Below are 17,353 nucleotides of genomic sequence, written 5' to 3' on the forward strand. Positions count from 1 at the left end.
GGCGCCCCGCGGGGCGGGCGGGCGGGCGCTGCGGCCTGCGCGAGGACGCGTCCTTCTCTCTTTCCCGGTCTCTCCCCTGGTGGCAGGACGGGGCGGGAGTGGAGCACGAGGCGGCCCGGCCATGCAGAGCCCTGGCCTTTGTGAGGCAACATGGCGGCGGGGGGCGCGAGGCGGGGGTCCCGCCCGGGAATTGGGAGTGGGGGTACGAACTCAGGGCCCTGGCGTCGCCGACGCCCGTCGCTCTCCCCCTGGGTAAACAGCCGTAGTGTAAAGAGGCCCAGCGCTCTGTGAGCCTGAAGCCGGAGCATCGCTTTTCAGGCGGGAAAGGCGTGGACTTGGGCAGTACTTGTCCAGGACCCTTCCGGCTTAACGTTATTTGGAAAATCTGAGAAGTCGCCTAAATCCTTTTCTCCCGCAAATACTCATCGATTAAGTGGCACGTAGATCACCGGAATGTGATTTTATTGTAACAATTAAAATGGTAGAAAAATAATGGAAGGTGGCAACCTGTTGATAGCGATACCTGTCAAGTGTCATCCGCTGGACTTGGGTTGCTCCTGGTAGGAACTTGAGTTGCTGTCTTGCATGCTTGCATGTATCTTGACACCCCATGCACGGGCAATCTGGTCTACGGCTGCTGACTGTGAGGCAAACACTAGGCAAGGACCCTCCTTTCCTGGCCACAGACCGGACTCCTAGTCAGAGGAGTGGCCCCGACATCCGTATAGGCCTTCAGTCACCGAAGAGAGTGCATGACCAGTCCGCGGTGTCCAGTGCCGCCTGTGAGTCCAAGATGTGAGGATGAGAAGGAATGGATGAGGTCATACTGCTGCTGGGTTGGTTGGGCGGGAGGCTGCAGCAGGAGAGGCTTGACCATAAGGCAGCAGCTACAGCACTGGACCATCACAGTCGGCGCCTCGATGCCGGCCCAGCAAGTGGACTCCAAGGAAGGGCATGTTGGTTTTACCCTGTGCCAGGGATCCAGGGAAGCGTGCTGTGAGTCGGCTGCCAGCTCATGATCCAGTTGGCGAGGCAAGGCTTGCATCTGTGGTTCAATAAGCTGAAGCGGTAGTGAGGATGAAGAGCGGGAAAGCCAACATTTGAGCCCTTTATTAAGGGCAGGCACATGCAGAGCATTCCCAGGGATTGTTTTATAGTCCTCCCCTCTACCGCGGGGTAACCTAGGGATTGTTTTATAGTCCTCCCCACCACCGAGGGGTAACTTGTTGCTGTCGAGTCGATTTCAACTCATAGCGACCGATGGTGGATTTTGCCCAGTTTGCGCAGGCTCAGTCTTTTTTGTCTGTAGCTCCCCTGTCCTCTTGGTGATCTCCAGCCACGTGGCTTCAGAGAGCCCTGGCTCTCTTCTGAATTTCAGCCTTTCACTTCAGCTGCCTCTTCTACATCTGCACATGTTACTTTCATGCCTCTTAGCTGTGTCTAAACCAAACCCTGATCTTCATCTACTTCAGAACACTCCTTGTGTTGTCTTCAGCATGTAACAGCTGCTTCCTTCAGCTTGAAGTTACCTCGATTCCTCACATACAGTCCTCAGGAAACCCTTTTGGCCTCAACTAACTATTTTCAGCATCTGACCATTTCTCACCACCTCCAACTTAAAGTCCTGGTCCAAGCCACCTGGTGAGTCTTAATTCTTCTTCTTCTTGGTCCCGTCCTTCCCCCTTCTTCCAGTTTTCTCTGGACCCAAAGTGATTTTTTTAAAGGTAGTATACAACCAAAGCAGCTCCATCATTTCCTAGCTGTGCGACCTTGGGCAAATTGCCTAACCTTCCTGTGCTTAATTTTTCTCTCACAGTGCTGTGTGAGAGTTGGATGAATTAAAATATATAACATGCAGAGGGTTGTCTGCGACTGCTGTCCTTGGATCATGTGCCATCACCTTTTGAATCCTCCTGTCCAGTGGCCCATCTCAAGACACAAACCAAAGTCTTGGCCCCACTTGCCCTTGCTGACCTGGCCTCCTGTCTTCCCCCTGGCCTATGCTGCTCCAGCTGGACACACTACACTCCTGCCCCAAGGCTATTGTTTTTGCATTCCCTCTGCTCTCCACCCCCCCCCCCCCCACCGCCCCATGACTCACTCACTTCTGTCTTCAGGTGGGCACTGGGTTTGAGACCTTCTTTGCCTACCCTTTCTGAAGCTGCCCCAATGACTTCCTGCTTTATTTTCTTTTGAACACTTCCTAAGCATGTGACAAGGTCCATGTTTTTCTTTCTTTCTTTTTAAATAATACTGTTTAGGTCCCCATTCAGCAGTTTCCACCCAAATTGTTTAGTTGCATTGGTTACATTCTTTATAATGTGTGAACATTCTTGTTATTTCCGCTGTGATGGGTGTTCCATTTCCATCAGTCTAGTTTCCTATCTTTGTTTTAAAGTAATTGTTGTCAGTTTGGTGTCTATAGGTGATTTTTTAAAGGAGCACAGTACTCACAGGTGATACTCTGTTTTGAGCCAGACTGTTATTTAGCTGCAAGGTGACCTCAGGGTTTAGTTAGTTCCTGTTCAAGGTTTAAAGAGTATCCCAGAGCAGTGGTCTTGGGAAGTCTTTCAATCTCAACCAGTTTAGTAAGTCTTTTTTTTTTTTAGGAATTTGAGGTTCTTGTTCCACATTTTTCTCCCACCCATCAGGATCTATCTTTTATGGCTCTGATTAGAATGGTGGGTAGTGGTAGCTGGGCACCATCTAGTTCTTCTGGTCTCCGGGTAGATGAAGCTGTGGTTCTGTAGACTGTTTGTCCTGTACACTAGTTTGTTCATAGAGTCTTTGATTTCCGTTTGCTGTAGACAAGTGGAGACCAATAGTTGTATCTTAGATTGCCACTCACAAACTTTCAAGACCACAGACACTACTCAGCAAACTAGGATGTAGAAAATAACTTTCTGAATTGTGTTATGCCAGTTGACTGAGATATCCCACGAGACTATGATCCTAATCCTCCAGTCGGGAAAACCAATCCCTCTAGGTGTTTGATTATGTCTAAGAAGTATCCATGACCATGCCCCCTTGTCCTTTATTTTATACATATATATATATATATGAATACAGTCATCCCTCAGTATCCAAGGGAGATTGGTTCCAGGACCCCTTGGGGATGCCAAAATCCAACAATGCTCAAATCCCTTATATAAAACGGCATAGTATTTGCTTATTTACCTAGGAACATTCTTCTGTATATTTTAAATCATTTCAAGATTGCTTATAATACCTAGTACGATGTAAATGCTATGTAAATAGGTGTTACACTGTATTTAGGTAATAATGACAACTGGAGGCCAACAATGCTCAAACAACCAGTGCTGGAGGGAAAATGAAGATCTGTGAAATGGTGGGAGGCCGCAGCAGGGTATGCCTACATATCATTTCATCCATGTGGGTTGAGTGGTGCGCTCAGCAAGTGGCAAATTCAACTTTTGCTTTTTAGAACTTTTCTTCTTACCAAATATTTTCCATCCACAGTTAGTTGAATCCGTGGATGCAGAACCTGCAGTTTCGGAGGGCTGAGTGTGTATGTGCATACAGTCACGTAGATGCATACACACGTGCAGACATATACATACCTATATGCCTACTTAAATACATATATACCCGCACATATATTTTTTGTAGTTTTTGTGTTGTGTCAAAATTAGACAATAAAACCTGCGAAAGCCAAAGCCTGCGTAAGGCAGAAACCTGTAAGACAGGGAATACTTAAATATTTCCATTAAAATGTGGTAAGAGTATACATGTGTATCCCCTGTCAAAGGCGGAAAATTGGGGAGACCCAGAAAAACAAGACAGTCCCGTTGAGTTCCGGCACTCATAGGTTTCATTATATATGCCATAGCAATTACTAACAGATCATTTTTCCTTATGCACATTTTAGTTACATTGTTTACCTTCATCAGTGTGTGTACACTTCCCCCTCATTTGGTGAAAAAAATTAAGGGTCTGCTATCTAGAGAGTGAATCCCCTTTTCCCGTCCCCCATCTCCTGGTAACCACTAATGAACATTGATTTCTATATATTTACTTGTTCATTGTCATTCCATAAAAGTGAGAACATACAATATTAGTTTTTTTGTGATCGATTTATTTTGGTCAATGTAATGTCTTCCAGGTTTATCCACATTGTAAGATGTTTGGAAACTCATTTTCTTTTTCACTGAGTAGTATTCCATTGTTATCTGTGTACCACATTTTACTTACCCGTTCATTCATTGATGGGTACTTAGATTGTTTTCATCTTTTTGCTGTTGTGAATGGTGCTGCAGTGAACATAGGTGTGCATGTATCTGTTCATGTCCTTTCTGTTAAATCCCCAGGGTATATACCTAGGAGTAGAATCATGTTTTTTTAATTGCTGTTTGTTTTTCTCACTAAAACTTGAGCTCTGTGAGGGTGGGGACTTTGTCTTTGCCCTCAGCATCTAGAATGGTGTATGCCATGTAAAAGGTATCAACAAACATTTGAGGAAAAATAAGGAATTTGCCTGAGATTGCCCCACTCCTGGGCTCTGAGCCTGGAGCTTCTGCCCTTTGGGCCCGGACAGGTTTTCCCTGTCTCACTCTGTTCACTTCCTTCAGTATCTCGCTTTATTAGTTATTATCTTTATTTCTATACTGGTTGCTTCTTAGCTTGCTACCGTGGTAGCAGGCTTCCCTATCGTGCACCACCGTTTGTCTCCAATCCTGCTACTTAATTGTTACCTTCTTTGCTTTAGCTTTTTCTGCTCCCAGAATCCTGTCTAATGGACTGGCTCTCTCTAGAGTCTGCAGACCTGCCAGGTGCTAAGTCCACTGAGGAGTGATTGATCCTGGTCCCACTTGTGTTTTGTAGCACTGGGCATGCTGACCTGTTCGTCCTTCTCGGAAATGATCTTTCTTGGTTGCCAGGATACCAGCCTTACTACACTTGGTGTTCCTTGTGTCTGTCTAACTACAACCTTCTTAGCATTTACTGCAGCCCTAGGTATGATACTATTGAAGTGCTGTATTTCCTTGATTTTAAGGTGTACCCTTGATGTATACATCTTTGGCGGGGGGGTGTTGCATTAAATCTCCATCGCATTCAGGTATGCTAGAACATTTTAGAATCTAGGAAATAGAATGGCAGCACAGGTTATTGTCCTTCCAGCTGTGTCTGGTGGGTGGGGACCTTGTCTCTTGTTCAAGGTACTGCCTCCCTCAGGATGGATGTTCAGTGAATATTTGTTTTTAAGTTATATCATTGTCAAAATACAGTCACCACGTTCTATCCTTTCACTGTAAACTTCTTAAAAGTGTGATATTCACTATCTCCTGTTTTTTCCCTGATCTAGCTGTCACACATGAACGTGGGCATGCCTCTGTGTGTCTGCACCTGTGTGCATGGCATGTGCATGCACGTGTGTTTGTGCACAGAAGGGGAGTGTGTGTGTGTGTGTGTGTGTGTGTGTGTGTCCGTCCGCATGTGCTTTCTACCAGCTCTGACAACTGCCCTCCCCCGGAACCTCTCTGGGTTTTCTGGCTGCACCCTTTGACCTGCATTCTCAGCCTTAAGTCATACCTTTTTTTGTGCTTCTTCTGTGGTGAAGCTTCTTGGTGTTTGTCTTCAACCCTCTTCTTAGTCTGTGTTCCCTCTGTGTCTGGCCTCCCTCCTGTGGTTTTGGTGACTACCCCCTCACTGATGCAGTGTGGCCCTTCCTCTCTGGGCCATCACAGGGCTAGAGCTGTGATCTCAGCACCTGTGGGACAGGCCTGTCTGGAGGATCTGTCCATTTTCCTCTCCATGCTCTGCCTGGATGCTGGAACTTGTGTGTTTGTCCAGGGAGAAGCCTTCTTCCTCCTCAGTTTCCTCTCTTTTCTCCTCTCCTTGGACTATAACTCATCAACAAGTGTGGTCAGTTGTGTGTTGTCACCACTCTTGACTTTCTACCTCTTCTCTAGCCGTGTTAGCAGGGCTTTTCTCACACCTTTGTCATTTGGCCCAGCAGACTCCTCCCCATGCATTGGGCTCACTGCCACCTGTGCCTAGCACAGCTGTTTGTCTCCTTTTTGCAGTAGGGACCTAATTGTGGCCCCAGATTACTTCATCATCAGTGGCCCCATACTGCCCCAGGATGGAGCCAGGCTCCAGGTGATACCAAGGATGCTCTCTGCCTTGGCTCCAGTTGTCTCCTACAGTTCCTCCCTCAAGTCCTGGGGAGGCTACTTTCCCCACAGCTACCTGCCCCCCTCCTCTCCTGGGAACAGAACCATGTCATAACCACTGATCTCAGCACCCTGCATCAGTGTCCCTCGTCCACGTGCTACCTTATGGGCCCAGGAGATCCCTGGGGTCCGAGGGGTAGCAGAGCGCCTGGCTGTACCTCTGAGGCCCCTAGTGCCACAGAGCTGAGCTGAGGGTCCCGCGCTCACCCTCTGACTGACCCAGCCCTCGCAGGTGAGTGGATTGATGTTGCTCTGTTGGCCTGAGGGAGGCCATGCACCTAGTGTGCGTTCTGGAAAGGGCGGCCTCACACCACATGCTTACTTACCTAATAAGCTGGGTCAGGGGAATGCTGAGGTGAGGTTTACTGTAATTTTTTAAGTTTTTTGAGCCTTCTGAAGTAAGGGTTAAAATGAACAGTTAATAAAATATTTAACTTTGGACCTAAATTATCATTTAGGTTCTGAAGAAAAAAAGTTCGATCGTTCTGACCCCTAAAAGGTTCTCTTGGGCAGTATTATCTTAAGTCACCACGCTCTTAATAGCACCTGACTCTTAGTTCAGTACCAGGAAAGCGGAAGGGTTCTGTCATTTTGTGACGATGTTTTTAAATTTCTTTGCAGGTGGAAGAAGAAAGGCGCCACTTTGGCATGAAGACAGACTCGCTTAGTCGTCAGTCATTTAAGCTGAGTGCATTGTGATTTCCAATAATTGAGGCAGTGGTTCTAAAAGCTGTCTACATTAATGAAAAGAGCAATGTGGCCAGCTTGACTAAGCCGCCAGCGTGTGCAGCGCGGGCAGGACGGCACCCGGGTCTCGACGGACTTGTGCATGTTAGCTGTTAGATTTATGTAAGGGTTTTTAAAACTCTGGTCTTTAAAATAGTCTTACCACTTTTAATATGGCGACATATGAGAGTCCCTCTCCTCTCCCGCGTGAGGCCGCAGGAGAAGCGCTGATGGAGAACCGAGCTTGCCCCTTCCAAGCGCTGCCCCGTGAACAGTCTCCACCACCTCCCCTGCAAACGTCCAGTGATGCAGAGGTAATGGACGTTGGCTCTGGTGGTGATGGACAGTCCGAACCCCCTGCTGAGGACCCGTTCAACTTCTACGGAGCTTCTCTTCTCTCCAAAGGATCCTTCTCTAAGGGCCGCCTCCTCATAGACCCGAACTGTAGTGGCCACAGCCCGCGCACCGCCCGGCACGCACCTGCGGTCCGGAAGTTCTCCCCTGACCTTAAGTTGCTTAAGGATGTAAAGATTAGCGTGAGCTTTACCGAGAGCTGCAGGAGTAAGGACAGGAAGGTGCTGTACACAGGAGTGGAGCGCGGCACTCGGGCAGAGTGCGGTTTTGTCCTTAGTCCTATCAGTGGAGACATGCATGCTTGTCCCTTTGGTGGGAGTGTTGGTAATGGGGTAGGCATAGGGGGTGAGAGTGCTGATAAGAAGGATGAGGAGAATGAGCTGGATCAGGAAAAGAGAGTGGAGTATGCAGTGCTCGATGAGTTAGAAGATTTTACTGACAATTTGGAGCTAGATGAAGAAGGAGCAGGCGGGTTCACGGCTAAAGCAATCGTTCAAAGAGACAGAGTGGACGAAGAGGCCTTGAATTTCTCCTACGAGGTATGTCGGTAACCCCTCCTTTGGAGGGCTTTTAGCAAAACTCAAAGAAAAGTGTTTGGGAATTCCAGCATCTTTCAAGAGCTGACACCGCAAAGAGAGAGAGAGAAAAAAAAAGAATGAGGCAGAGTAACATTCATGTGGGAAAGAGATCTAAGGAGTCCGGGTTTTAAACATTATAATGAAAAGTTTGGCTGATAAATGGTTTTGTACCACCTTTCCCAAACCTGAGTTGAAAGGTGTTGCTCAGAACTGCTTGCTGGGGTGTACGCATCTGGACTCGGATGTGTTGGCTTTAGTTGTTGGTTTCATTGCATTTGTTTTTCAGATGCTCACGCACCATAAAGGCACACCTAGGGCCCCCCTTGAGAGTGCCCTGTGTCTATGTCCATTCTCATTAATGCTGTTAGGCTTGCCCGTGGTGCAAGAAGTCCTGCCTCCGTCCTCGAGGCGCAGGGGCCTGGAGTCATGGTGTCTTAACAGCATGTTTTGCAGGATGATTTTGACAATGACGTGGATGCTCTGCTGGAAGAGGGCCTGTGTGCCCCCAAAAAGAGGCGAATGGAGGAAAAATACGGAGGAGACAGTGACCATCCGTCCGATGGAGAGACGAGTGTGCAGCCAATGATGACCAAGATTAAAACAGTGCTCAAAAGTAAGTCAGCAATCGGAGAGCAGCAGAAGTGCAGGTTGTTTAAAAAAAAAAAAAAGAAAAAAATTTTTTTTTTAGGTTGTTTATGTAACAAAAATGCTTGGCAAGCCCTCCGGGTGCCAGCAGAGGTCTAGGCAGTGGGTGTGTGTTTGAGGGTAGTCATAGCCAGGCCCTCTGAGACCTCTCATCTGATGAAGGGAAAACAGGCAAGATACAAGCATCCAGACACATGATGAGCCAGCTGCAGATCGCTGTGTGTATTGTGAAAACCACTGAAGTGGGCCAGCATTCTGCAGAGGAACAGAGCAGGGGTTTCTGACAGGGTCAGGAGGGAACCCCTGCGACGGGGATTGGTGCTAAGCCCAGGAGAGGGACTTCCGAAAGGGTCAAGAATGGACATCTGGGGAGGGGCACTAATGCTCAGTCCATTAGATGAAAAGATCGGCGACAAGAAAGTCTGGAGGCAGAGGCCAGAGGTGGGGAAGCTCAGTGAGGTGACTTGTGATGGTGAAGGGCTGGTAAGTCACGCTCGGGGCTCTGGATTTTATACCAAGTGTGAGAAGCCGCTCATTGTGTGCCGTCGATTGCGACTCATAGCAACCCTACATAACAGAGCAGAACCGCCCCCATCCAGTTGCCTAGGCTGTAATCTTCATGGGAGCACATCACCAAGTCTTTTCTCTTGCAGACTAGATGGTGGGTTTGAACGGCTGACCTTTTGATTAGCAACCAATTGCTTAACCATTACGCCACCAGGGCTCCTTGGGATGCCACTAACAGTATGTTTTAAAAGTATCACTTTGGTGACTGTTGGGTGGAGTGGACTTAAGGTGGGTCGAGTGAAATTTCCAGCAGGAGAAGTGGCTGTGTTCAGAGGTACAGGCAATAGGACCTGCATTCAACTTGGATTTGGGGACAGTAGCGAGAGAAATTGGGAAGTGCTGAGGGTTGTGCCCATTGTAGTTGTAGTTGATGGAGGTGCAGGTGTGGGGAGGAATTGGGAATCTGTTTCTGTCTGTACTGGCTTGGAGGTTCTGTGAGCATCCTGGTGGAGATATTTGGCCGAGCGGTTGGGCAGTAGAGAGTGAGGCTATAGAGACATGTGGGATTCACGGGCACGCAGGTGAGAACCTGGACTGAGGGTGTAGTGCAGAAGGTGGGGAGGTGAGCCAGGGGATGGTGGTGTGTGGTGTCCTGGGCCGCTGAGTGGATGTGTTAGCAATGCTGATGTCAGCTACTGTTTGAACAGGGGCGGGTGTTGGGTTCGTGTGGTTGTGAACAGGGGTGAACCTGGGGTCCTCAGCTTCTGGAGGGGTTCTAAGTAAGTAAGTACCTTGGTGCCTCTGGAAGGTTTACTTTGTGGCTTCAGCAGTATCAGAGCAGATAAACCCAAGTCCGTCCTGAAGAACCCATGTGTTAGCAGTAGACCTGGCTGTGACTGTGGCACACCACCTGCCTGCCCCTGGCTCTGCCCTGGGCACTGCCACACCTTACTCTCTGGAGCCCCTCTCCTTGGCCCTGCCCACTTTGCAGCCTGCCTAGCAGCTCTGGTTTCCTCCCAGGAGCCTCTTCTCAGGCCTGCAGTTCACAGATAGACACAGCTGCCTGCTGGCTGAGCTCTTCAGAGGGGCCGGGAAGACTTTCTCACTGCTAATTTTAGACCACTTGTGGAGGCCTGGATATGAACCTGTGGTCCCATTTTGTGTTTGGCTCCATAGTTCATTTGCTTCTCCTAACTTAGCCTGAAACTAGTATAAGGCAGTTCGGGCTTGGACCATGCCCAAGGGAGGAGAGTGCTTGAAAGTATCAGCAGGTTTCTGCTTGGCTGGCAGCACTGGCTCCAGGTGGCTGTCTGTGACAGGAACCCTCTGTGCTCCTCTTTGCGCAGTAGTGGCCTGTGTGCAGGGCGTCAGGGCCTGTGGCTAGGTCCGCTGGGCGGAGATGGTCAGAGAGGTGCCAGTGCCTTTCTTGTGAATCACTGGCAGTTTTAAAATATGTATCATTTTTCTTTTTAGATTTCACTTGCGTTTTTCTTTTTCGTCTCTAAATTTTTAATTTGCTCCCAGTAGCTGTAAGAAAACCAGGTTTTAGTTAAATCCTTTTACGGTGCTGCGCCAGTAGCCGGCTCTGTCAGGGTGTCAAGCAGATAACAAGTCTTAAACATTTTTTTTTTTTTTTGTGACTATGAAAATTGGGAATAAGTAAAAGAAACATGAATAGGCAATGGAGTAGTGTCTGAAAACCAATTTACACATTTATTAATTGAAAGTAGTGTTTTATGTGCTGTGGGAGTGTACAGCTCAGTTCAAATTAAGATTTGTCAAAAAGGAGCAGTGGGCCGATGGGCATGCAGTTTGTCAGCAAAGCTTACCTGCTCTTGGGAAAACTCTGGCTGTGGCCGAGGCAGGCAGATCCAGCGCCCACAGTGCCAGTGAGGGAGCTGAGGCCAGTGGTTTTCTGAATGCCTCAACTCACAAGATGCAGAGGTGGCAAGCTAAGTTTTAGGAGCATGCCTTACAGAACCCTATTCAGGGCTCTTTCATGTGCCGATTCAGCAAATATGTTTCTACCGCTTGCCACACACTGTTCTAGGCAGTGGAAATAGAGCAGGGATCAGGCGGATGGGGTTCTGGCTTCTGCAGAACTTTGATCCCCTGGGGGAAGACCAAGATAAACAAGTACATAGAAGCAGAGTGCGTGGCGACTGGCGGGGACTAGGGTAGACTTTGTCTGGTGGAGGGGATGGGGTGGACAGAGTATGCTCCTAATTCTCTGCTTCTTAGAGGGTCTTTTCAGTGTTTAGTTCTGTTTTTATCTGCTATGTCATACTTTTTAGAACATCCTGACACTAGAAAATGTTTTTAAAGGTACTTCAGGATTTTCTTGTCTTCTGTAAAGGTCGTGGCCGCCCACCTACAGAGCCATTGCCCGACGGGTGGATCATGACATTCCATAACTCCGGAGTCCCCGTGTACCTGCACAGAGAGTCTCGGGTGGTCACCTGGTCCAGGCCATACTTCTTGGGAACGGGAAGCATACGGGTAGGGGATGCATCAGTAATGACTTTAATATTGTAAATTCTCAAACTGAAGGATGCATGTCTGCATGGATCTCTTTGTAGTCAAGCAGAGACAAGTGAAAGGCATCAGATTGGCACACTCTTGGGGTTGTCCTTGTTAATCTGTGTTGTGCTTTCACTATCCACAGAAACATGACCCTCCTCTGAGTAGCATCCCTTGTCTACATTATAAGAAAATGAAGGACAATGAGGAACGGGAGCAAAGCAGTGACCTCATACCCAGTGGGGAGGTGTCCCCTGTCAAGCCCCTAAGCCGATCTGCAGAGCTGGAGTTTCCCCTGGAAGACCCTGACTCCATGGGTGCTGACTCGGGGCCCCCAGATGAGAAGGACCCACTGGGGGCTGAGGCTGCACCTGGGGCCCTGGGGCAAGTGAAGGCCAAAGTCGAGGTGTGCAAAGATGAATCAGTTGGTAAGTTTGCTGGGTGAGATTTCTCCTTGTGCAGGAGCTGTGGAACCTGTTTCCAGGTGTGCTGTTGCATACCACAGCTTCTCTTGGATCTAGTTCACCCTGCCCAGGGCCGTCTGTTCATGCTTCTGTCTGTGAGAAATCAATGACGTGAGCACCTCAGGTTGCTCTGACATCTAGGAAAAGTTCCTTCTTGATCTTACCAGAGCCTGGCTAGGACCACCACTCTGGGCCCTGCCACTGTGCCCTGGCTCTGCAGGGACATGACAACAGCTATTGCTGCCGTGGGGATGACTGCTGTCAATGCCAACAGGCCTTTTCTCTTTGATTGCTTCTCAGATCTCCTTTGAGGTTTTGCTTTTTCAGTAGGATGTGCTCATGTGGAGTTATTTTATTTTATTCTGATGCATGCAGGGCAAGCTTCTTCAGTCTGCTGACTCAGCGTTGGGAAACTCAGCCATTGTTCTTTAATTCTGTAATTGTTTTTTAGATGTATGTTGATGTTTCTCATTCTGTCTTCTGTGTCATGTGTTCTTGTCCTGTCTGCTCAAGTCTTGGTTCTCTCTTCAGTGGTATCAAGCCAATCTGCTGTATCACTTTCAAAGACAACTTTCTGTCTTTAGGATTTCTAATTGTTGTGTGTGTATTGCTGCCTGACCTGTTTCATAAGTGATGTTTTATGGGTGCTAATTCCTCTTTTAATATCTTGGAAGAGTTTAAACATAATTTAAAGCCCTTTTCTGATTGTCCTACTATTTCTGTTGCCTTAAATGTGAAGTCTGCTGTTTCTGGGTATGTTGATGGGGCTGCATGTAACCGAGAGCCCAGTTAAAACTAACTTAAAACACATGACAGGCAGGCCCAGGGACTCTGTTGCACCTGTTCTGCTTGACCTCACTTGGGGGATGCTCTGTCCTCCGCTGATTGGCTCCCTTCATGGCCCCTCAGTCATCTCCATTAGCAGGCAGGACCTGGCTTTTCTTTCCAGGAGTTCTGAGCAGGCCTCTCCTCCTGTTTCCACCGGGTGGCTGTTGAGTGGGCACTCACGTGTGCTCTCCTCTCACTTCCTTCCACAGTGCTGGGTGGCATCAGTGGCGTATGTTTTTGTTTGTAGGCATGTACCCTACAGTGTGATGTCCTTCTTGGTGGTCCCATCATGGTGGTTGCATGGTCCCTCAGCACAGGCTCCTCTCCCCCTCAGACAGAGAAGGCCAGGCTGGTATGGGAGCCTGTGACAACACCTTCCCTACCACCTTTGTGGGCAGAGGGCACAGTCTCTGCCTTGCCAGGTTCCCTGCAGAGCGTGTTGACCTTTTCCCAGATGCTGGCCTGATTCTGCTCCTCGTTTCCTGACGGCTTGTGGCTGCTATCTGACATCCCTCTGCACTTTGGTCCACGAGAAGTTTCTCCTGTGACTGAGTGCTGGGTGGGATGGTGTTAGTGTGAAGCCAAACAGAAGGACATTCGTCCCCTCTGAGGACCACTGAATGACTTTTTTCGGATCCTGTTAGGAAAACTGGTTTACTTAGGGTAATTGGGATAGTGTTGGCTGGATTTTGTTTTCTGGGCGGCTTTGGGTTGTAGAGCTTGGCACTGTCGCTGCAACCTGGCTGTGATAACGGCAGAAGGTCTACAGCACACGTTCTGACTTAGACTGTGGCCCTCCCTACCACTCTGGTCTCATCTTACTATTCTACCTTTATTTGCCCTTCTTGATTCCTTATTTCTTTAGAAATGGGGTTCAGGCTGGATGTAAACAACCCAGAAATTCCTGTTTGCCCAGGGGACCAGAAAAATACGCATCAGTCAGTGAGATGGAACCTGGGCTAAGACTGGAGAGTGACTCCTGGCCTTCAGGGTGTTTCTGTGCTGTTGGTAGCTTCATGGTGGGGAATCCCAGTCTGATCAACTCAAGCTGGGCTTCAGGTGGTGCAGGACTGATGTTGCTGCCCAGTTCCTTGGTTGCCCTTAGGGAGATGAGCATTTGACCACAGGGGGCACTGCCCCCTGAAAAAGTAGAGTGTTGCTTCTCCACCAGTGTCCTGGAGCTCTCCTCAGTAGCTCTGCAGTTAGCTCTGGATGTTAGAAGCATGTAGACCACAATCGTTGAAAAGATAATAATTCAACATTTTGTTTCTTAAACCCAAGGAAACTCTCTTAGTTTTCATGATAGCGTCGGAATATTGTGATTTTTAGTGCTCTTACTAGAAAAATCAGATAATTATAAATAGTACACACACAGAGAAAGCTCAGTGCATTGTATATTAGTACCTAAGATTTTTGATGAGATGTTGCTTTTTACTTTTACGATAAGTTTTAAACAGATTAAAAACATTGAAGTCCTTGCCAAAATGACCCAATCTGGCATAACCCACATCCTCCTCAGTGGTCAGCCATCTTCCTACTGTTGGCAGGTCACATGTGAAGTCTCAATTCACATGAAAGTGGGACTGTTGTTCCTTGTGGGTTTCCCTGTCTTTACTCCATATCTGTATAAGCAGAAGAGCTTACAGAGGAGAGTTCACTGGCTTTGTGGTCACTTCTCAGAGGGCAGAGGGCACTGAGCCATTGGCCTGGCCAGTGCAAAAAGAGAGTAGCACCAGGCCTAGGGAGGTGGGGTGGCCAGACATGTGGGAAGCCTACTGGGGGGCCAGTAGTCACTGCAAACCCCTTGATCTGCTCGTTTTCACCCAAGACCTAGGGAGCCACCTGGGCTTGAGGGGAGGGGTTGAATTGCACACAGTAGGTATTTTGTTGTGCTAGTGTGTCCCTGCTGTTGGGGAACTTACAGTTGTGAGGTGAAGCAGAGTGTGAGGAGCCCGAGAAAAGGCATGAGGCACTGCTGTTGGGGAGGTGGGGTGTGGGAAGGAGGGCTAGGTGCAGCCCAGAGGCTTAGGTGTCCACCCAGGGTGAGTCTAGGGGTGTGCCTTGGAGAGAAGGTGGCCCACACTGAGAGGGATGTGGCCTCTCTGGAGGGGCCTTGAGGGAAAAGGGCAAGGACACCAGTGAAGAGACCAGAAAAGGGCCAGCAAGAGAAGTTGTAGAGTGGGGTCCTAGAGGTGGAGAAGGAGGAGGAGGGTGGGGAGCTACAAGATGGGAGTAAGCAAATGCCAGCTGAAAAAGGCCACGGGCTTGTGGATTGCCTGCCACTGGGTTCCAAATACCTCACCTTTACGGAGGAGCTCTGGGCTAGTACAGTGGGAACTGGGTTGTAGGTTTGTGGCAAAACAAGGCGTTTCATGGGTTTTCACAGCTTAACCTGACGGAATGTGCAGCCTAGGCTTCTTCCTGCAGTCTGGCCTCCACCTATCTGCCTGATATGACACCCCACCCCCACCCCTACCTTCCTAGAATGCCCATCCCCCCATCATTTCTACTTCCTCTGTCAGTCTGTCAGGGCTCTTCTGGGGGGGGGCGGGAAGGGGGGGCAGCCCAGCCAGAGAGGAGCTTTCACTTTAGTTAATGTTTTTTTTTTCTTTATTCTGTCTTTTATGCACATGTAACACCTGATTGTGTTTCTTTTGTTTTAAAAACACCTCCTCCCCCAACTTTATCCCACTTCCGAGCCATGAACACTGGTACCTGTTTTGTGTGCATGCATCTCTCCAGATCGCTTCTCTACATTTATCTGTATAGAAATAAGTAGTTTCAGCTTATAATTGTTAAGTGACCAAGTGTATTGAACTATTTTGTATCTTTTAAAAAAAATCTGGGTGTGTGTCAGAGTCTGTCTGTCCTTTGAACTGTGCCACCATGTTAATGTGGAGTCTCATCCCACCTGCTGTGAGCGGGCATTGATTGGTCTTAGGACTGGGGCTTGTCAGGGAGCATGAGAGACAGAGTCCCAAACAAATGAGGCAAGTGTGAGCCTGAAAAGGAGAGCAGTGGGGGCAGCATTAATAACAGGAGGCCTAGGTGAAACCTCACTGAACAGAGGAGGTTGCCACAGAGACACAGTGGAGTGTAGGAGTGAGCTGTGGGACCAAGCCAAGGGCCTCATGGGTAGAGGTGAGACAAGTGCAAAGGCCCTGAGGCAGGGAGCCAGCTGGGTGTTCCTACTGTGTGCACATGTGACCAAGGTGGCTGGAGGGGAGAAAGTGAGGTGGCCAGAGAAGTGCTAGACCAGCTGTGTGGGCAGCAGAGCATGTCTGCTCATTCTAGGCTGGCCCTCGGCACACCTGCCTCAGCTGCTGATGGCGGGTACCTGTTTTGTTATGGGAAGAAAGGCCATCTGATTTTAAAAAAAAATTTTTTTTTTTGCTTTTTGTTGTTGTTGTATTGTTCTTCCACCCAAATAAACCAAAAGGATATTCCAGAAATTTACTTTTTCAGGGACTTTCCAGAATAACTTGAGGTCGCAGAATGAAGGGATTTGATTCTTTTCTTTCTTGCCATTCGAAAGGGATGGGGCAGGAGAACAGTGTCCCATGGCTTGGACCTGCTTGACAAGCAGCCCATTCGCTATCCTGATGACTGGGCACAGGGGACCTAACTCCTACATAGGGGGAGTTAGTAATGTGGCTCTCTGGTAAACCTTGGACAGATCTTGAAGAATTTCGGAACTACCTGGAGAAGCGTTTTGACTTTGAGCAAGTTACTGTGAAAAAATTCAGAACGTGGGCTGAGCGGCGGCAATTCAACCGAGAAATGAAGCGGAAACAGGCTGAGTCCGAGAGGCCCATCCTGCCGGCCAATCAGAAGCTCATTACTTTATCTGTGCAAGATGCACCCACAAAGAAAGGTGAGTTATGACTTGTAAGGTTTAACATTAGTAGTGTGGTTATGCTGTTATTTTTAATTTGATGCTTTCTGAGTGTTTTGTGAGTGACTTACATTTAATTCAAAGCTTATGTGTATCCTACAAATGCAGAGGGCTGCCACATTCATTGCTGCAGGTCCCTAATTATGTGACTTAGTAAGGTGTGCAGTGCCAGGTCTCTGGGTGCTAGCTTATGGCAGCTCCTTGGGCTGTTACTGAGGCATTCCGTCTTGTCCCAGAGTTCGTCATTAACCCCAATGGGAAATCTGAGGTCTGCATCCTACACGAGTATATGCAACGTGTCCTCAAGGTCCGCCCTGTATACAATTTCTTTGAATGTGGTAAGTTTGACTTTTCTGCATTTCGCTTATAAATCATGTCATTGTGCTCAGGGCTGGGAGGCGGGAGCTGATCATTAGTCCTGGTTTAACGGGATAGGAATTAAAGGGGAAGACAGAGAGAAGCATGGTGCGACTGTCACAGAGGTATGCCTGTCTGAGGGTGAATGACTGCTTTACCTCTTGTAGTGTTTGATACAGTGCCCCCTTCCCTTGGGCTTCCTTTTTTCCCTGCCCTGTCCACCTTCCTGGCTTTTAAACCCTTGTGTCTTAGACAGCCTTTCTCTGAGGAAGTCCTCCCCTGCTG

At 48.4% G+C, this 17,353-nt stretch overlaps 1 protein-coding gene across 3 annotated transcripts in view; it reads left to right on the forward strand.

The window, feature by feature from the left end:
• DGCR8 (DGCR8 microprocessor complex subunit) overlaps positions 1–17,353 on the forward strand; it is a 44,308-nt gene that overhangs the window by 188 nt on the left and 26,767 nt on the right. Inside the window, exons 2-8 of one of the 3 annotated variants that reach the window (XM_049865624.1) lie at positions 4,843–4,974; positions 6,816–7,813; positions 8,306–8,465; positions 11,361–11,503; positions 11,670–11,952; positions 16,493–16,690; positions 16,948–17,049. In XM_049865624.1, the coding sequence (XP_049721581.1) occupies positions 7,094–7,813; positions 8,306–8,465; positions 11,361–11,503; positions 11,670–11,952; positions 16,493–16,690; positions 16,948–17,049 (1,606 nt within the window). In that variant the 5' untranslated portion in view covers positions 4,843–4,974; positions 6,816–7,093. Of the gene's footprint in view, positions 1–77; positions 7,814–8,305; positions 8,466–11,360; positions 11,504–11,669; positions 11,953–16,492; positions 16,691–16,947; positions 17,050–17,353 lie in introns of those variants that run through there. The other 2 variants (XM_049865622.1, XM_049865623.1) reach the window with 2 other exon arrangements.

Source organism: Elephas maximus, chromosome 22, assembly GCF_024166365.1.
Source record: "Elephas maximus indicus isolate mEleMax1 chromosome 22, mEleMax1 primary haplotype, whole genome shotgun sequence".
In the NCBI taxonomy this organism is placed as follows: Eukaryota; Metazoa; Chordata; class Mammalia; order Proboscidea; family Elephantidae; genus Elephas; species Elephas maximus.